At 44.5% G+C, this 20018-nt stretch overlaps 1 protein-coding gene across 2 annotated transcripts in view; it reads right to left on the reverse strand.

Moving 5' to 3' along the window:
• Positions 1-20018, reverse strand: part of NDRG3 (NDRG family member 3) — a 392953-nt gene that overhangs the window by 318926 nt on the left and 54009 nt on the right. For both annotated transcript variants that reach the window (XM_086932352.1, XM_086932351.1), the window contains exon 3: positions 8898-8933. In XM_086932352.1, coding sequence (XP_086788478.1) covers positions 8898-8933 — 36 coding nt within the window. The remainder of the gene's footprint in view (positions 1-8897; positions 8934-20018) is intronic.

Raw genomic sequence — 20018 nt, forward strand, 5'->3', positions numbered from 1 at the left:
TTCAACCCTCTAATATTCCATGACATCACTTTCAAATTAGAGTCATCACCCCCGCCATACTTCCACATGTGCTCATCCCGACGATCCAGCAACATAAAACAACATTTCACATCCCGCCACAATACGTCATATGTCATACCTGTATAACAAGCATTACTATCATCAACTTTGCAAACTTCCCCCCACCATCCATCACCCTCCCACTGAAGCATCCCAATTATGCCAGCATTGATCAACAATCCCCCTCCTCCCCCCATCAACCCATTGGAACAATGCAACTGGGGTACTCCCATTGGGGGCTTCCCACCAGGGGACTTACGGGTACCTTGCACCTATCCAGGGGACCATCTACACCTTGTCAGTCCCCCTTGAAGCGGCAAGGGTGTCCTGTCTTTCCTCATCTGTTGTGTTCCACCCAACTGCAACTGTGACAGACAAAGGCACATCATAGCAGTCTGTCCTGAAACATATGTGGTGCGAAGGCAAAAAACAAACATTGCACGTGTCACAGCTCTTGGCTGAATACATTTATGAGGTCTCAGCAGCATCCTCACGAACGATCATTCCACATCAGATAACTGCGCCTCCGCTGTGTCATCCTGTGCAAGATTTGCATCCTTCCGTCTTTTGATTTTCTTAAAGAGATCCTCCACGTGCTGCGGTTTCAGGTAAATGGTCTGAGTGCCCTGGTACGTGATGAGGAGACGCGGCGGATACAAGCGAGCATAAACCACCTGTGCTGGTCTCAGTTTCTGCTTCACGACATTGAACTTTCGTCTCTCCCCCTGCACAAGTTGGGGAAGACCGTAAAGGAGACACTCTCAATACAGTGTCCCTGTCCCTATAATTGAGGAGACGCGCTATGATGGGCCTAGGCACACTCCCAGGTGGAGGCCTTGGGCCAAGGGATCTGTGAGCCCTTTCCAGGATGAACTGAGAGGAAAGCGCGCCTTAGTCAGTCACAGCCGCCAGCATCTTTGACATATTCCTCAAGCTTGCCCGTATTTGTGCTCTCGGGCACACCTAAAATGCGTACATTATTACGCCGACTTCCGGCTTCAATGTCCTCATTCTTTGCATTGATGACTTTCATCAACTTGTCCATGTGGGTCACTGCATTTTTCAGTTGCTCCGCGACATCTTCCGTGGTAGATATTCTTTGCTCCGCTCCCTTTCATTGTATTTCGTGCCCCTCTAGTTTGCGAGCAATTGAGTCCATGCGGGTAGTGAGGGTGTCCACTTTATCCGCTATTGTGGCGAACCCTTGACGCATTTCCAACAGCGATGTCTGCATGTCGCCGTTAGGCCCAGCACCCTGTCCAGTGGGTTCCTCCATTCCCCTCCTCTGTATCTTCTTGTCGCACGCTTTTTTTTAGCTTCAAAGTTTAAACGTGGCTGATGTGAATCCAGTCTGCCCATCGTGCAAATTCCAACCGACCAGGGGTTTCGCAAAATCACGTCATGCACACAGGGCACAGCAGCAGCACTCCCGCACTATAGCCCAACCGCGGCTATGGCGTCGTACGTCTACAAATCATGAAAGGTGGCAGCAGGTGTTATGCAACCAATGCCAGCGACACACCAGTCCGTCACAAAGCCCACCCTAGGTGTGATCCGCCTGAGCAATCCCAGTGCCCTTCCATTCAAGACTGTCACATCCTGTGGGCACCAACAATAATCCAGAGTCCTAATACCGGCTCATGTACATAGCGTGAGTGGCAACATCAATGGCAGCACAGTGTCCCGATCAGCAGCCAGTAACTGCACAGTAGCCAGCAGCCCCTCCTGCCAGACTGATAGACGTATTCAAGCAGCCCGCCTCACAGCGCCTCGTCGCATTCAATACTAAACTTCAATGCAGTCTCCAATGCCTGAGCAGCAACTCTGGCCCATATTAGTCATTATACAATATGTTCAAAGCTCGACTTCCCCAGTGCCATCCACTTGCAGGAGCCGGTACAGCACAGGCAAATGCATTATACTGCCACAGTCGCAGTATCAAATGTCCTTAGGCATTAGCAGCGCGCTTCCCACCTCCGTTCGGAATCCTGCCCTTCTAGTGATCCACAAGCCACTAGTTGCGATCGTTGCACTACACAGTATATATGGCCGCCATGTTGACCGTTAGAAGGTAGTGAGGCAGCAAACACTCACCCGATCAACACATCCACAACGCAGATGTATCCTAAGGATCCCGATCCCCCGCTGCGATGCCTACACTCCGATGGTGGCTGTAGATCTCACCGCCACTTACGACATTCAGCAGTAGGGCGGTTTGCGCCGAGCGTGGTTGTCCGGCCCACACACCATGTGGCCACCGCGGCACTCAAGCAGCTTCCTCCCCCCAGGCACTGCTTCAGCCCACAGCAAGGATCGCTCCACACAGCAGCACATGCCAGATAAGACGCAGCCACCTCGTCCCGTCAGGCAGCAGAATTAACACCGCCGGTGCCTCAGAGATAAGCACTCTCAACACCGCGTCCAGAAATCCTTAGATACGGGCGAAATCACAAGGATAAAGGAACGATTATTGACCGGACTGCGGGAGCCTCACGAAAGCGCGGCCATTCCGCTCGTGCGCCCTCTAGCTACCTACGTGTCAACTTATCAAAAACCAACTTATTTTTGTCCTAACATGAGGACTATATTACTCTGCCCACTTTGTTTTTCTTGGTGGATTATTAAAATCAAAATCAAACTGACAACCTAGTCAGTTTCAAACTACCTTGATGCTGTGCTCTGAATTATATTTTTGACTATGTAACTATATGGAACAGCTCTTTTCCCTACAAAGAGTAACACTGCTTTGGTAGCAATGTTTTTCTTTGAGCACGCCTTTACATTGGTCATTTGATATTTGCAAATATAACTGGAGGTGCTGACTATTCATTTTTTACCACTGCCATCTGTTTCTAGTGCAATAGTACTTGATATATAGATCGTGAACATACAGTGTATATGAAGTCCAAATACAATTTTATAAAACAAACTTATTATAGTACACCATACAATACTTCTTCAGTGAGTCTTTCAGTCATTTGTGCTCACTCTTGCCTTCCCATGAAAACTTTTATCTGGGAAAAGGCCCTCCCAACATTGACACCTGAGACGGCAACACCAAAACAGCCACTACAGAATTTGCTAACTCTGGCCACTGACATAGCTTTCAATGCCAATACTGGTGCGCCTGAAGATGGCGATTCCCTGGGACAGATACTTCAACAAATGTGCTCAACTGGGCGCATATGCCCCTCAGAGTTGAAGCACTCAAAAAAAATGACGCAGTATTTGTTAAAGTCGTGAGAAAATTCCCCTTTACGGAAGTGATCTAGAACTTGTGCAGTGTACCACTGTGAGGTTTCAGTGACTTCAAATGCCATAGTTGGTGAAATGACATTTCTACGCATCAATGCAAGCCATTGGTGACACATTATAAAATAACATTTCCTGAATTACTCAAAAAAAATTCTTTGCTTGCCAAGAGGCAAGCCAAAGTCACTAAAACGGTTGCCCAGTCTGCTCAAGGACATGTTTCACATGTACGCCAGTTATGCTGAACACTTGGTATACAATGGTGTTTTCAGACTCTAGTTTTTTTTTTGTTATGTCCACTACATCAGTAATTTTTTCCTGTAAAAATCTAAGAATGCAGTACAGTGTACTTTTTTTTAAATCAATATCAATATGCAACAGAAGATACTGCATATCTTGCCTTTGGCATCATCATTCAGCAACATTTTTGTAAATGTTTGCCACATGCATAAGATAGCATTCACAGCCTCGAGGACTGAGACCCACCAGCTAAATGACACAGTTGGAAGACTTTGATGCCACACAAAGCACAAAATGAGAAATATTTGTGTTTTAGTTCCCACACAACGAAACAGTGCACAAGAATCAACTACAAGTCAATAGAATTCTTCATTAACTCTGAAGATTGTAAAGATACTTTCAGCATACCAAGCAGTGTTTCTCTTACAGGGTAGCACTTCAGCTCAGGTATCGATTTTGAAAGGACATCACAATTTTTCATATACGTAGCTGAATCACTACAAATACAAACAAGATCGCTCCAATCTTTGTTGAACTTGGTAAGAGCGTTTTGGAGCAGCATTCCAAATAACTATGTCCCAAGTCTTCCAAAAGTCTAGTGTCATGTTTTCACCACTATCCCAGATACTTGGTGACAGCCCTTTTTTCACATATACCCGTCACTACACTTTGCATGGAATATTTAAAGCCTGGGGTGTTTGGTAATTCACCTTCAATCAATACCGACTCACTACAAAAGGGGGCCGATGTATCAAGGGGTTTTACTTATTCTCTGTGGGTAAATGTGATGGCACACATTGGGAAAGATTCTTATGAAACCAGCCATTTTACTCACTGAAAAAAATCAAACGTAGCCAAAATTTCAAATAGTACTGATATTTTCTGATTCTCTACAGTTAATAAAATAATTAAACAAAACCTAAAACATGCTTCTAAACCCTGCATCTTTAGACCAACGACCAAAAAACTGAAAAAAGCAAAAGGAAGAAGAAATATTTTAGTGGTATGCCAAAACAACAAAGCTCAAGCAGAAAAAGGTTAGCCCAGTCTTTCTTGCTGCTACCTTGTATACCAAAGTGAAATTGTATGGGCCCCTTCAGGAAGAAATAAAAATAACTTTCATCCTCCTTTTTCTTTCTTTGAATGTCATTTAGTTTGTGGCTGAGAAGGTGTTTTTTTCAGTGTTTATATGTTTACACTGGTATGGCCAATTTTCCTTTAAGTGGGTTTTATCAGTTATTATAGGTTTAAACCTAAAACAGGATAGCCTAACTATACTGTATAGCTGGCCGAGCGCTCCAATCCGCTGGCCGGGAGATCACAGCCTGTCAGCCATGTTTCCAGGCCAGACCGCCCAATGCTATGGTTTGAACAAAACACTGACTAGGGATAGTATGATAGGGCTGCCATGTGCGTCAGCGAGTGCTTGGTTGTTGAGGGATGTATGCACATGTGAATGAATGGGTCATACGTATTGATGACTGAGAGCCTGTGTCGCATGTACGTGTTGCTCAGGACCTACTTGTTGCCATACTTGGCACAGTTACATGTACAACCCAAACGTACTTGTTTTTTAATAGGAAACATGTAAAGTAATAAGGAACATTTTTCTGTACTTCATAGAACATGTGTAAATGTGACACTTTGAAATGGAGGGAAATTCAACCAAAGAGTTAACTTTGTTTATATGAATTACTTAAAACTCATCATTTAAATGTTCTCATGTCTAAGTGCCTTTACAAACAGCAGGCATATTACTCCCGGTGGCCTGTAGACATGCCATATTTAAAACTGGAAAATGTGGTCTTTGTTTAAATGTGAGGAATTTAAAGTGAAGAAACATGCTTCATAAAACATTCGGACTTAATGTTTTTCTCTAGTTTAAATAAAGCAGATTAAGACAATGTTTCATAGAAACATTTTTTCTTCATTTTAAATTCCTCCCATTTTAAAGAAAAAGACAGTATTGTTCAGTTATAAATATGGCACTGTATCTACCAGCCACTGGGAGCAAGATACCCGATATTTGTAAATGTGACACTTTGAAAAGGGAGAAAATTAAAATGAAGAGTTAACTTAATCATGAAGTTACTCTTTATTTGAATGTTTTCTCATTTAAAAGCATGCAGATATATAATTGTTCTCATACTCCAATATTTGAGTTGAGAACGAATTTAGGAGTTTAATACCTTAGTGCTTTAATTCAGAACCTCAGTGGGCCACCAGGGTCCTAAATCTGATTAGATCACTGATCATTGTTATGCTCTGCTATCTGCAGTCTGATAATAATGTAAAATAAACGTATCCTTTCCTTCATTTTAAAAGGAAAATGCCAGGCTTATTTATTACAGTTCTTAGTTAAAAATAAACTCTATTCTGGGAGCTACACTGAAGGCTTCTGCGAACTAATAGTAGCTCGAGATAGACTGGTTGAAGACATCTGGTTTGAAGTGAAGAGGCAAGTGAGGGGTTGGGACGCAGAAGCAAATAAAGGAGGGTGATGGGAATAAAGTGTTGACAGATCAACCGGGCAATGTAAATGGAAACAAGCAAAAACAACTAGGAAAGAAAAGCTAACAAAGAAAACAAGCATTGGCATAGCTCACGAGTCTCGCCTTTGGGACCTTTAAGTGTTTAGCAATGCAGCACATGCATACACAGAAGGAAGGACACTTAAAAAAACATGCAAGTATGCAAAAACAAAAGAGAAACACAAGGATATGCCACATTTAGAATGTTGAGTGGCTTTTGCTTTGTGCAGAGCCTGTGGGGCTGGTGCTTTGCATCTCAGAAAAACTACCCCATATCATACTACCACAGCCAGAGCACATCTTTTATATTGCCTTCTGGGAATTGTAGCGTCTCATTCAAAAGTAAAACTACCACTATAAAAATGCAAATTATCTGAGTAAGGCTATCTGAACTCCCTGAGCCTGCAATGTTGGCTGTTGCGGTGGAAGAGATTATCTCTTCAGCTTCATACGGGCCTGATATTACAACGTAGTACCTATAAACCACAGTCAAATAAGAATAAAAACAAATATTAAACAAATGTATACATTTTATACAATTATCACCCATCTCTTCAAATATGAATTTCTCAGAGGTGTATAGTGGGTCAGTCATAGCCATCACTTCATGAGTGGCGTAGCTTAGCTCATTATGAGGATGCACAGTTGTTAGAATAGATGCCTAATGCAGTAGAAGGCATGGCGCATTGAGAACAGATTTGGTGAGCTATAAATCTTGATATACGCTAACTTTCAAGTAATCGCTTTTTTTAAACACAATGCACAGCCGATCCTTCTTGAAAATCTGCATTTAAAAATGGCATAAAAAAACATAAAAAGTGAATATCACTGTAAGAATTAAATATTGCACTACCGCGCCAATAGTTTGAGCTTAAAGTCGTTTTAGATACCAGGAAAGCACAGCCCCCTCCCTCCCGCCACCCCTCTACTAGGTGTGCACGCGAATATGCATTTGCAGCGGGTATGTGCTGTAGCCACCAAGTGGACCCACATGGCACATTTGGACAGTCCTGGGTTTTTAGCCACTGCCCCTGCATTCTGGGACGTGATGTTCCACATTTAACAAGGTTGTGAGAACGCTATAAAAACAAAGTATGAAAAGCGATGCTAGTTGAAAAGACAGTACTTGCTCATGGTGACACGCCGGACGTGGGGCCATCTGGCAGCTAGTGTTGTATTCATCCTAGGACATGGTTTAGACCTGTGCTAAAGTAAATCTACCAGTCTCCATCGGGTCTATGGAGATCAAAGGCACGTGAGATTGGTGTATAAGAATTAACACACACCTAGAGTTTTTTTTAAAAAATGCTGAATAGCTCGTGCATTCAGATGGGCTCCTTGGCTGCAGTCACCGTACTCGCACACAGCTGAAGAGCATGTGGAAAATGACAAGCACTTTCACCAGAATAATAGGCTTGTATGCCTGTGCTCAGTTCACGTGTGCGTGTACTCATGCTGCAGAAACACTGGACTGAAGTGCAGCTTCTGCATGAGGCAGTGAATGTAAAACGCCCAGTGTCCTGCCAGTTGGCACCGGTCCGTCTGCTGAATATTGTTTGCCTTCTCTCCCCCTCTTCTCTGCGCACGTGGTCCAGGACAGACCTTCACGCCACTCGGTGCTCGGGCAGAAAACTCCAGCGACGCCAGTAAACTACCCACGGATTGAAAAAACTCACGAAACTCCTGGAAGACGCTTTACTTCACAACATTGTTTTGTGCAACAAAACGCTACTGTATTCTTGGACCCTGCATAAATAAAGAGGCTAATGGGGGAAAAACTACAGAGCAGAGCAAAAACTGAGAATTAGCACCCAAATAAAAGTGGCATTGAAAGGGTGGCAAAAGTGGACACGTCCCTGTGTCCAGGAATGCCCTGGAATGTTTATTTGTCCAGAGGACGGCGCTGCCACGTGGCGACCATGCTAATTAGAAACATGATCCAGAACAGATGGCGCCACTGCTCGCTCCCGCAAGCTGTAGGCCGTTGGCTGATACATTTACTGGGAAAGGTGGGACATGCACCCGCCTTTGCCCAATTGCATGCTGTCTTTTTAGAAAGACGCACGCAAAGCCCAATAGAAATAATGCTGTGAAAAAAAACACTAGCACGAGCTTGTGAAAAGTCCAGAGTGATTCCAAGAGGCCGATTTCCTAGAGCAGCGCATGCACGCTGTGCTAGGCTCGACCTAAAAAGTACCTCGATCCCAGCGCAAGCTCAGTAAAAAAAAATTCTCAGTACCTTGTCCATGCTATTGCAAAGGACAAAAAAATTTGAAGAGAGAAAGTGAAACGCCAGGACCAATGAGAAGCAATAAAACAAGTATGACTATTAAGGCAATCAATTGTAAGCAATGGGGAAGAGGGGGAGGCTAAAAGCCCTTAATGGGTTTCATTTTGCAACAAACAAAAGATCATTACAGGCAACTGTCTCAGGCGAGACCTAAAAACGAATGACAAATAATTCTGATTTCTGCAGTGCCATTCATGCATAAACAAAATCGCTTTAGGCTTGGTGCTAAGTTTGCATTCAAAAGCTAGTTACTAGACAGTGTCTGATCAAAAAGCACTGTTTACTTTGACAACTAAATACTGGACTTTCAAATTCTCAAAATCAGACCCAATTCATCTCACGTATGCCACTTCTATAAGTCTCCGAAACCTGGTTACATTAGATTACATTCCAGCTATAGGTCTAGCATTAAGCACATAAAAAAATCTTATTCAAAGCGGAAATCAAATTTGGGGATGGAGTTGACCAATATTTTACAGTTGCTAAATTGTTTCGATGAAACACATTGATAGTTTAACTCTTACCTGAGCATCAAAGTCTTGGAAGCTTTGTGCAGAAATCTGGAGAAAAAAAAACATGTGTTAATTCACTGTAAAGGAACCAGAGCTGAATAAAAACTATAGTTCCAGCGAAACTTTGAAATGGCAATGCTGTATCCAAATGTTTAACTGTTGAGTTGTGAAAGTAAGAAAGAAAAAGAAAGTTCCTTGTGCAATTTAAATTTAAGAATAAGGACGCAATTTGAAGTTTGGAGAATACGCTAACTTGTCAGAGACATGACAGACTGATAGCCCGTCCAATTGTATCCAACGGCACCTTAAATAAGGCCGACAGGATAGACTTTGCATTTGTGAGAAAGTGATTTGTCTTACAAAGTGTAAGTAGGGCCCTTAGTTGCATTTGGTAACAAATGCACTACTTTATTCCACAAGGGATCAATTGGATTGGGTCTCTCCTCACCGGCCCCAACCAAACCAGACAGGAAATAGAGAAACTATGTAGGCAAGGTAAGACATGTAAGTATCTCTTGAGCTTCCTACAAAAATGGAATTCTGCTACGACTAATTTATTCGCATTTTTTTCTCTACTTGGAGTGACCTCCAAGTAATACACAGATACTTCCAAATAAATAGCACGTAAAACAAACAAAAACAGTATTGGCAAAACCCATGGAAATGACTTTACTGTACTTTTTCTATTTTTAAACAATTCATCCTAATGTACATGATTTCTTATAAAGAAAGGTGTTCTTCCACACAGTGGAATATTAACAAGAAAGCGAGGATGGTGAACAGGCTATGGGTAACAGTAACAAGCTGCAATATCAGATGATTGCACCATTACGACGTTTAAAAGCAGTGCTAAATAGGGAGAGAAATTCTTTATTGTGGATTAATAAAAATCATTACAGTGCTAAATAATACACAAGGACACTGGATCACAGATCTGCACAGTCATTGTTAATGTGTGTTGTGCATGCACTAAAATTGGACAGTACACAGAATATCAATAAATACTGTCCATCAAACATTGTAGAGTTTTGAACACAGTGACAAAAAACAAAATTACAAAATAAAGGATGAATAGATCATTGTGCATTTGCATGTGGGTATGTGCTCAAAGCTATGCCTGACTCAACTCTGAAGAATAGATCGATACCACACGGTCATTGTTATTTGCTATACATACATGTACTTCGCGCTATGCAGTCGGGAAGAGAACGGTCTCAAAGACAAACTAAAACAGCATTTCCATTTTTTGGGACAGTTCACCATCTGGCCATCTGAAACTGAAGTTTTGTGCAGACTAGTGTTTGACACTCTACGGAGGCACACATCAAGCAGCGGAGCCGCATTGTGGTGGAGCATCGCAGAGGCTTGTCGAGGCCATCTCGGAGGGTGGCGGGGCAGGTCATCATTCCGATATGAGTGAATCAAAGGTAACATCAGAACAATCAGGGTTGATTAAGGACATGGTTTTACGCGTATAACAATGCATGATTGTTATGGAGTCCTCTGAATGATGAGCTGTGATCAGTGACTTCAACTACTGATGCAAAAAAGATGAAATTAGAACTGATTAACCAGTGCATCGTAATTGTCAAATATTCGCTGATTTTATTTGAAAAATAACTTTAATTGAATATACACTGGATGACGACCACTAGGAGTGTCTTTTTAGTGCTTATGTATTTGACTGCATCGTATGCCCCTTTTCACTGTCGATGTGTTTGACTTTAAAATACCAAGTGGATGGCCCCTCTTGGATTAGCTTATGAATAAGACTTATGTTTAGTTGAATCGAGTTATGCTGACTGCATTGCCACTATTAAAGAACTATTAAAGATTGGCTGGTGGGCCTGAGATAAAATCCAAGAGCGAGAGTCCAAGTGACCGAGACCAATAGAGAGACCGAGACCAAGAGAGAGAGACCGAGACCAAGAGAGAGAGAGACCGAGACCAAGAGAGAGAGAGACCGAGACCAAGAGAGAGAGAGACCGACACCAATAGAGAGACTGAGACCAAGAGAGAGACCGAGACAGACACCAAGAGAGAGAGAGAGAGAGAGAGAGAGAGAGAGAGAGAGAGAGAGAGAGAGAGACAGAGACAGAGACAGAGACAGAGACAGAGACAGAGACAGAGACAGAGACATAGAAAAAGAGGTAGACCGAGAGAGACCGAGACAGACCGAACGAGAGAGAGAGAGAGAGAGAGACCGAAAGACCGACCGAGACCGAGAGACTGTGAGAGACCGAGAGACAGAGGGACCGAGAGAGACAGAGACCGAGAGAGAGACCGAGACCGAGACCGAGAGAGAGAGACCGAGAGAGAGAGAGAGAGAGAGACCGAGAGAGAGAGAGACAGAGACCGAGAGAGAGAGACCGAAGAGACCGAGATAAACAAACCAGGCGGAAATTCGATGATGGATAAGGTGACATTTGTGAAAATAAAAAAAAATAAGAAAGGCTGGGTCCTGAGGCCAGAATGGACTTCAAGGAGTAATGTTTGGGCTGGACTCGGCATATTGGGCAGGGGTTCTCTTCCCGCTATACACAGCTTGCAGACTGCAATCAGCTGTTCCGCTTGATACTGCGTCCAATTTTTAAAAAAGGGGATAAGCATACCCCAAAAAACTATAGACCAATTGCCTCTTAGATATCGAGGGGAAGGCTTACTCACGTACCCTACTAAGGGAATTACCATGGTGGATTGAATAATTAGTTACTCCCCTTCTATCAAACCGAATTACGCACAAGGGGTGAGGGGGTTAGACTATCGACTACATGGTTGCCTTAAGTAACATCGTACAGCAAGCCAAAGCTAAGAACAACATTCTGGTGTTCTCTTGTTTTGTAGACTATTCTGCTGCAATAGACGGAGAAGTGAGCAAATTATGGGGAAAAAAAGCTTAGAAACCTGAAAATTGCAGACAACCTCTTGAACATCTCCACTTCTAGCGGGACCTGTGTGAGTCAAACTGGCTGAGGAACACTGTATCCCCAAAATTCAACACAGATTAGGTTTGAAGCAAGGATGTGTACTCTCCCCAACACTTATTAACCTATACACAGCGTTTCTAAGCACTGAGTTACAAAGGGGCAATCTAGCTACACCAAAGGTAGGTAAAAAAGGAAGCATGTATTTCAAAACGCAAATTATATGCTTCTTCTTGACCATACAAAGATATTGTGAGCAAACAAAATACAAGAGGTAGCAAACGGTACATTACAGGAGAAAAAAGTGACAAGTGTGCAAGTTACAAAAGTAGAGGTATAATACTGCAATAAATGGCAGACACTCAAAACACAAGAACAAACGTTACGTAGGCAATGGTGGCAGTTGTGCAAGTATCAAAACCAAACAAAATGCAAGAGGTAGCAAACAATACTTTACAAGAGAAAAGTGACGTGTGCATGTTACAAAAGAGTACAAAATACAAGTAGAAGGATAAAACTGCAATAAATGGCAGACACTCAAACCACAAGAGCACACTGGGATGGCATTTCCGTAGTCATGGAGAATAGAATTTCCTATAATGGAAGGACTTCCTTCAGATAATAGAGAGGGCGTGAATTAAATTTGGAAGTGTCTTTGAAGGTGGAGAACTTTGAGGTCAGTTTTGAAGGCCTGGGAAGAGGTGGTGGTCCGGAGCTGGGGCGGAAGGGAGTTCCAGATTCTCACTGCGTTGCTTGAAAAAGATTGGGCATCGATCTTTCCTTCTAGAGAGTGGGGGGTTCAAGCAGTACATTTTCCGCATTACGTGATCTAGAGCCTCCAGAGAGTTTCAGTTTATTTGCTAGGTAGCTAGGAGAGGAGTGCAAGGCTTTGTGGGTGATACAGGCAGTCTTGTAGATCGATCTTGCCTCAATGGGAAGCCAGCAAGGGTGGATAAAATGGGTGTGATGTGGTCGCTTCTTTTGAGAACAGATTTAAGGGGGGACAGGTGGGATTTGAGGAGGACAGTAAGAAGAGAGTTGCAGTAGTCCAGTCTGGAGAGAACCAGTGATTGGACCAGGGTTTTAAGGTCTTGCTCTGGGAAGAAGCGACGAATCCCGTAAAGAAGGCGCAGTTGGTATCGAGTAGACTTTGCAATGGGATTGATGTGGGCGATTAGATTGAGTTTTTTGTCGAGTATGACACCAAGGGATTTTGCGCTGTAGACAATGATGGGTTTAGTGGTTTTTTTTGAAAATGTATTTATTTGCAGAATAAGTCACTGCATATTTCACAGTCAATTGTGTAGCATATCGCCGTATCGTGACATATATCTCAGAATGCAATTCAACATTAACATTTTCCATTTTCTGTGATTCGTAACATCCCTTAACTCCCTAACACCCTCCCCGACCCTACCTCTCCCAGCACTTACTCGATCCAAACATCAGTACTATGGTGGTTTTGTTTCAATGTCCATGTTAAAGTCGGTATCTGACAGGGGTACCGGTCCAGTGTTCACATCATACAATTTCAACATTCGGTTTCCCGTGTGTCTGCAGCTCGGTTCCCGGGTATGTTCGGTCGTGTGCATGTTGTCCCCCTGTGATGGTTGATAGATCCGTACTAGTCCCCCCGGTCTTGTACGCCTTGTTCTAACGCTAGAAGTAGGGTATTCCATGCCATCGAGATGGGATGTTTCCTGAGGCCCCTGCGTTCTTCCCTGCATAGTTCCTGTCCCTCAGCTTTGCCCCATCTGATCACCTCCCTACTCCAGGTCTCTATCTCCGGCGGCCTGGCCGATTTCCACCTCATCGCCACTGACCTCTTCGCTAGTAACAGTGCCAGATCTACAAATCTGGATTCCACACTTTTTTTTTTCTCTTTGTGTCCTATCCCCAGCATGCAATACGAAGCGGATGCGTAAGGTCTATCTGGTGCTATGTCATTCAAAACGTGGTGTATTGTACCCCAGTAGCGTCCCAGCTTTGGGCACTCCCAAAACATGTGCATCATACCTGCATCCTCCAGCTGGCATCTGGGACAATTATCAGCCGCTGCCGGGAACATTGTGTGTATCTTGTGGGGAGTCAAATATGCCCTATGTATAATCATCAATTGTATAAATTTAAACCTAGGGTTTCGGGACACTTTTCTTGGCAGTCTCAGTACCATTTCCCATTCCTTGCCGCTCAATGCCTTTCCTAGACCCACCTCCCATCGTAGTTTCAGGGGCTGTAGGGGGTCAGCCCTGCCCTCCCGTATCCCAGCAGTCAGCCATTTTGTCAAATGACTTCCCGTTCCCATGAGGTATTGCATAGTGATCAATGTGTTGGTGGCAGGCTCCGCTCCACCCTCCAGCCAGCGGGCGCCTATGTAGTGAGTCAGTTGTGCATGTTGCAGAAAGAGTGCCCTCGGCATTTGATGGAGCCTGGTGAATTCCTCGTATGGCAGTAGCCTGTTATCCGAGAAAAAATCCCCGATTTGTGTTATTCCCACTTCCTGCCACACCTGTAGTCTTCGTTCCGTCATTGGGCCTGTCCCCAGTGGGATACCCAACAGTGGTAACGAGGGTGCATAGTTCGAACGTCTATTGGTATATCTGATCGCTCTCTTCCAGTATGTAAGAGCCAGTTTAAGTAGGGGTGGAGTCGTTGCCGGTGTTCTGGCCCCTGGCAGTAACAATCGATGTATAACCCCCCTGTTCCTATCACCCTCCGTCATGTTCAGCTCATGTAAATTGCGGCCTGCTAGCCAATAAGCTAGCCATTGCAGTCGGCACGCACAGCCATAAGCGAACAAATCAGGCACTCCCAAGCCGCCCTTATCTGTGGGTAGTTGCAGTTTGGCCATGCTTATGAGTCTTCTGCCCTTCCCCCATATTAGTTCGAGTAGTAGAGTATTTAGTTTCTTAAAAAAGGGCATAGGGATAAAAATTGGTAAATTCATAAAGAAGTATAACAAACACAGCAATAGCACCATTTTTGAAATAGCCACCCTTCCTGCCACCGACAGTGGCAGGGTATTCCAGAATTGAACCTGTGTAGTTAGGTTAGTCAGGGCTCGTCCCAGATTACCGTCCACCAAATCCTGTGGTTGTCGGTATATCTGGATACCCAGGTACTTAAATGTCACGGGTGCCACCTGGAAACAGTGCGGCGGAAACTGGACTTGTGTTCCCGCCGCCGGGCCCCGGAAGCCAAACCTGTATGACTGTCTCGTTGATGGCGAGGCCCGATAACTCGCGGAAGACCTCAGATCCGCGGCAGTGGTGTCACTGGGTTATTAATGTCTCTTAGGAACAGCAGTAGGTCGTCGGCGTACGCCGATATGACATGGTAAGTGGTAAGCCTATTTATCCCCACCGTAGCCGCCGCTGTTCGCACTTTTAGCATTAAGGGCTCCAGGGCGATTATAAATAGCAAGGGCGAGAGTGGGCATCCCTGCCGCGTACCTCTCGCTACCTCAATCCGATCAGAGATACATTTGTTTGTTCCGAACCCGTGCCGTGGGTTTCCGGTATAACAGGGACACCCAGGCTATAAATCTGGTTGGTAACCCGAATTTGGTCATGACTGCAAACATGTAGTCCCATCTGAGTGTATCGAATGCCTTTCGGAGGTCCAGTGAGATACAACCCTCGGTGTCACTTCCTCCTGTATCCGGAGACATTAGTTGACTGAGTCTCCGTAGATTTAGCGCCGTACTCCTACCCAGCAAAAACCCACATTGATCGGGGTGTACCATTTCCGGGATGTGCTGGGACAGACGTACCGCCAGTATCTTACTGAGAATTTTGGAGTCAGTGTTCATATGGGACAGCGGTCTGTAGTTGTCTAGGCGTAGAGCGTCCCTCCCTGGTTTCAAAAGGAAAACAATCAGGGCTTGTAGTGTCGTGTCTGGCAGGCTTTCTTCCTTCAATGCCTCGCTGTATAACTCTTGAAGGCGGGGGGCCATTAGGTCTATGTACGTCAAGTAAAATTCCGCCGGGAGCCCGTTTGTCCCGGGTGCCTTGTTTCTAGGCAGAGCCAGTGCTTAATTTGTGCCGGTGCTTTCCGGTGCTCAGCACCGGCACTTATTTCATAGGGCCGGGTCTATGGATCTTAGGACACTGCTTGTAACTGCCAATGCTTGATGGCCGCTCAGGTACACTGTATGGTTTCCTTGTCCGTTTTTTAATCTCTCGCATTCCACAGTCTTGTCTCCACCTCGGAAAGGAAGCCGAAACTTGTAGTGAGATTGAGGGCAAAAGCAGTTTGCAGGGTCTTGTGATGTTATTTCAGAAAACCAAAATGTATCGATTTGATGAAGCAGGAGGCCCGGGCTTTTCCTTCCAGGAGCGGATTTGGCCTGGCCTCCCTAGGTTGAGTGGATGAACTGACGCTACAACTTAGGTTCACGGACAGTTCCGTGTACCAGCTTTCACTCGAAACTGAAGAGCTGTACGGTTCTACTGCTAGTAAAGCATATGGCCTGAGCTTCAGACGCTCTTTCCGTCCGCACTGCACTTAGGGATACTGCAAGAGCCTGTGCTCCGGCTTCCGGCTTTGAAGTCAGGTAAATCGTCCTGCTGGCTTCATTTTTTTTTTCATTTCATGTTTCTTGACTTCGCCTTGTGTGGTTAACCTTCCCAGAGAAAATGAATGATCTGTTCATGTTTTTACATTCTATAAAGGTCTGGACGATATTCTTTTGAAAAACGTTGTACAAAAAGGTCTTTACTAATTCTAACACGGTCTACTGTTTTTGTTTACTTTAATTATCAGTTGGAGCCCGTAAGGCGGTTGTAGAACACCTTTCTACATCTGCAGAAGTAGATTTTCAGGCCACACTATTGTTTCCACTTTCGGTGGATGGTATTTGGTTTCCAACTGACTATTACATTGAAATCAATGAAAGCTTGACTAGCACCTTAAAGATTAAACTGTGTGTCTCTTAATACGAAAGCTATGTATGAATCACAGCAGCAAGCAAGTGAACCTGCTAAGCTAGCAACGATACTTGGATGATGGTGCACAACATTTTCTTTCACACTGCTCAGCAGCAGGCATGTGAACATTCCAGGGCTTTTCAATGATGATGTAAACTTGTGATAAGCAGGTTCCACACATGTATTTGCAGCAAGGGCATTTACCTCCCTTAATATGTTACTAGAAGGGAAGAGACCTGCTTCATACAAACCAGTTGCTGCAATGGGCACTTTAACCCTTTGAACTAGTATTCTACAGATGCATTTATGTACCAACTTAGTACTGCTTTCTGAGGACAGCCGACACGTCGCACGTTTGATTCTCGTTGTGATAGCACAGCCAATCATGCTTCTAGGATCGATAAATGTGTTTTTTTCATTTGGATAATAATTTTTTTTAAATACCATTTATTCTGACACTCAACTGTGTTACCATGTCAAAGACAAAGTAATGCCAGTGTGTGACTCACATAGAAATATTTGTATTATGATTGGATTGTTTTGGCCCATTTGCCTGGCTCTTGATCCAATGTTATCAAATCCTGTTTTCTTGCCCTGGTCAACTGTGCCACTGTATCGCTGATTAGATATCTAACAAACCTCGGAGTGCTAAAAACCAGCTAGCCTCAGACGTAATATTTTAAGTCACATTGTGATGCCAAAAGATTGGGCTTTTTTACATTGCCAGCTGGGATGCTTTTGTTCTTCACATAATGCAGCACCACTGATGCTGCCCATTCAATGCATGGATTATCCGTTAGTGAAGCTTAGTAAATTTCTCCTCACTGTAGAAAGGCTAATTCACTGCCACATTCAGTGTGTCGATTGGGGTCTGGAGTGGGGTTGACTCGAAAGCAGTTCAGGGTGTGGGGAGGACGGACCTGTGCAGGGTCCAACGAAGATGAAAGGTGAAGCAGCTCAGGTTTAAAGATGCAGCACAGGAGAGAAGCAGAGAGCAGCAGCGAGGAGCAGAGAGGAGCAGAGAGTGTGGCACAGAGGGCAGAAAGGAGCAGAGAGCGACAGAGAGCTGCAGGATGCCAAGAGGGCTCAAAGGGCAGACACTAGAATGCTGCAAAGATTAGCACAGGGTCTAAAGGGAATAGAGAACACGGCCAGGCCTAGGACGGTGGAGGGGAGAGAACACTGCATTGTCCAGATGGATGGGAGTGCAGCACAGGGTAAAAAAGGGAGATAGGGGACAATGCCTGGCCTAAGGCAGTGGAGGGGCATGACCATTGAAGGGTTCCAAGGGTTGGGAGAGCAGCTGAAAATGGGGTCAGAGGACAGCGCATTGTAAAGGAGCAGAACGTTTAAATGGCAGGTGTTTGAATACTTACCATGTGTGATCATGAAGGGCCTTTGTATCTCTACTTTGAGCTCAGGGTCATACATTTAAACCTTGGTGTGGCCACCCAGTCTTTCATCTTTCTGAGGTTTGTAAAATTAGTGCCATTGAGTTGGAGAACAACATTTTTTATGTGCTGTCTAGACCCTCTCTGGTGAATGTGCTTTACAACATACATGGTCTGGTAAGGACACAGAAATGTATTTAAATCTTTTGTTTTTGAATTTCTTTGCAATATTACTGTCATTATTCCCTCTGTCCTTCTTTGACCCAGTACCTTTCATACCTGTATCTATTCCCCTGACCTCCTTTCTTTCTTTTTTTACCATATTTTCCTTTTCTTTTTCTATTCCTCAGCACTTCCAGCCATGCCTCCTTTCGCCTTTCCATTCTTGGTTCCTTACATCCTCATTCATTCCCCATCTTTCCTCCCATGGTACATTAGTTCCTTCTTTTCTTTTTTCCTGTTTCTTCTTTTATCCCTTCTTTCATTTCTGATTTTCATAGACTCAACCGTTCCTTCTGCTTTTCTTCTTTCTCTTCATCCATCACACATCGTTCACAACCTTTCTCCCTCTATCGCTTCATTTCTTCCTTTCGCATTCTTTTCTTAGTTCCACCTTTTTTCATCCATTACTTAATTTCCTCACTAAAGTACCCCCCTTCCTGGCTTAATTTGTTGCTGCCTTCTTTGATGTACCCCTGCCTTCATCACTTCCTTTCTTTTAAACAGAACAGTACAAGCACATTTTCTTTAGCTTGCAAAGTTGCCTCAAGTCCTCAAATGACCTTTCCAAAAACTCTATTTTGAGACATACACATATTCTCTAACCGGAGTTCACTTCTGAGTTGCTGTTCATATGTTATATTATGTTATGTTATATTGTGCACTTATCAACCGAGAGGGTATTCAGGTGCTTGGGCAGGTGTGTAGGTGTAAGGTCCCTGAGGTGCTTACACGAAGATCTAGGTCTTCAGCTTCTTGCAGAACTCAAGAAGTGAGGAGGTGGCTCTGATGTGTTGAGGCTTGTGGATGGAGTCATTAAAGGTGGGTGGAGCCGGTGGATGTAGTAGGTTGAGCCGGGGAGGCGGGTGTGGCCTCCTAACAAATTAGAGCACCTGCACTTAATATTTTACAAATTAAGCACTGGGCAGAGCCTGAATGGCCATTCTAATTTCTGCAACCGTAATGGGTTTCGCCAGTTCAGCACTGTGTGCTGCACTCAGTTGAGGAACACATATGTCGGAGAAGAATTCCTCTAATGCCGGTTCCGAGAGTGGAGCGTGTGGGCCATATAAAGTAGCGTAATAATGCCGGAATGTCATGTTAATTTCCCGCTGTCCCTGGATCAGTTCCCCAGAGGAATCCTGTATCTCCATGATAGGGGTGGCTGCCGGCGCGTCCCTAGTCAGACACGCTAAAAGCGCACCCGCCCTGTCCGCCTGTGCGTGCTGTCGTGCGGTGTATTCCCTATGGTCTAGGACCCTTAGTTCTTCCAGGAGTTTCGCATATTGTATATTAGCCTCTTGTAGTTGCGTGAGGGCACCGCCCGTACCTGCGGCCTCGTTTTCCAGAGCCGCTAGACTGTCCTCTACCTCTTGCAACCTCATCAATACCTGGTGTTTGACGCCTACTTTGGTGCCCATGGCCACTCCGCGGATGGTAGCCTTGAAGGCGTCCCATTCGACCTGTCTGGAGCTTGCCGTGCCCGTATTCTCGGTGAAGTAGTGTGTGGCAGTGTCTGACAGTGTGGACTTAAAAACAGAGTCTTCTAGTAGGCTTGGGGACAGGCGCCATGTCGGTATAGGGGTGGGTAATCCTCCCCATTGTAGGGATAATTCCACCGGGTTGTGATTCGATAACGTCTTTCCCATGTGTCCCACTTTCACAATCGAC

Source organism: Lissotriton vulgaris, chromosome 7, assembly GCF_964263255.1.
Source record: "Lissotriton vulgaris chromosome 7, aLisVul1.2, whole genome shotgun sequence".
In the NCBI taxonomy this organism is placed as follows: Eukaryota; Metazoa; Chordata; class Amphibia; order Caudata; family Salamandridae; genus Lissotriton; species Lissotriton vulgaris.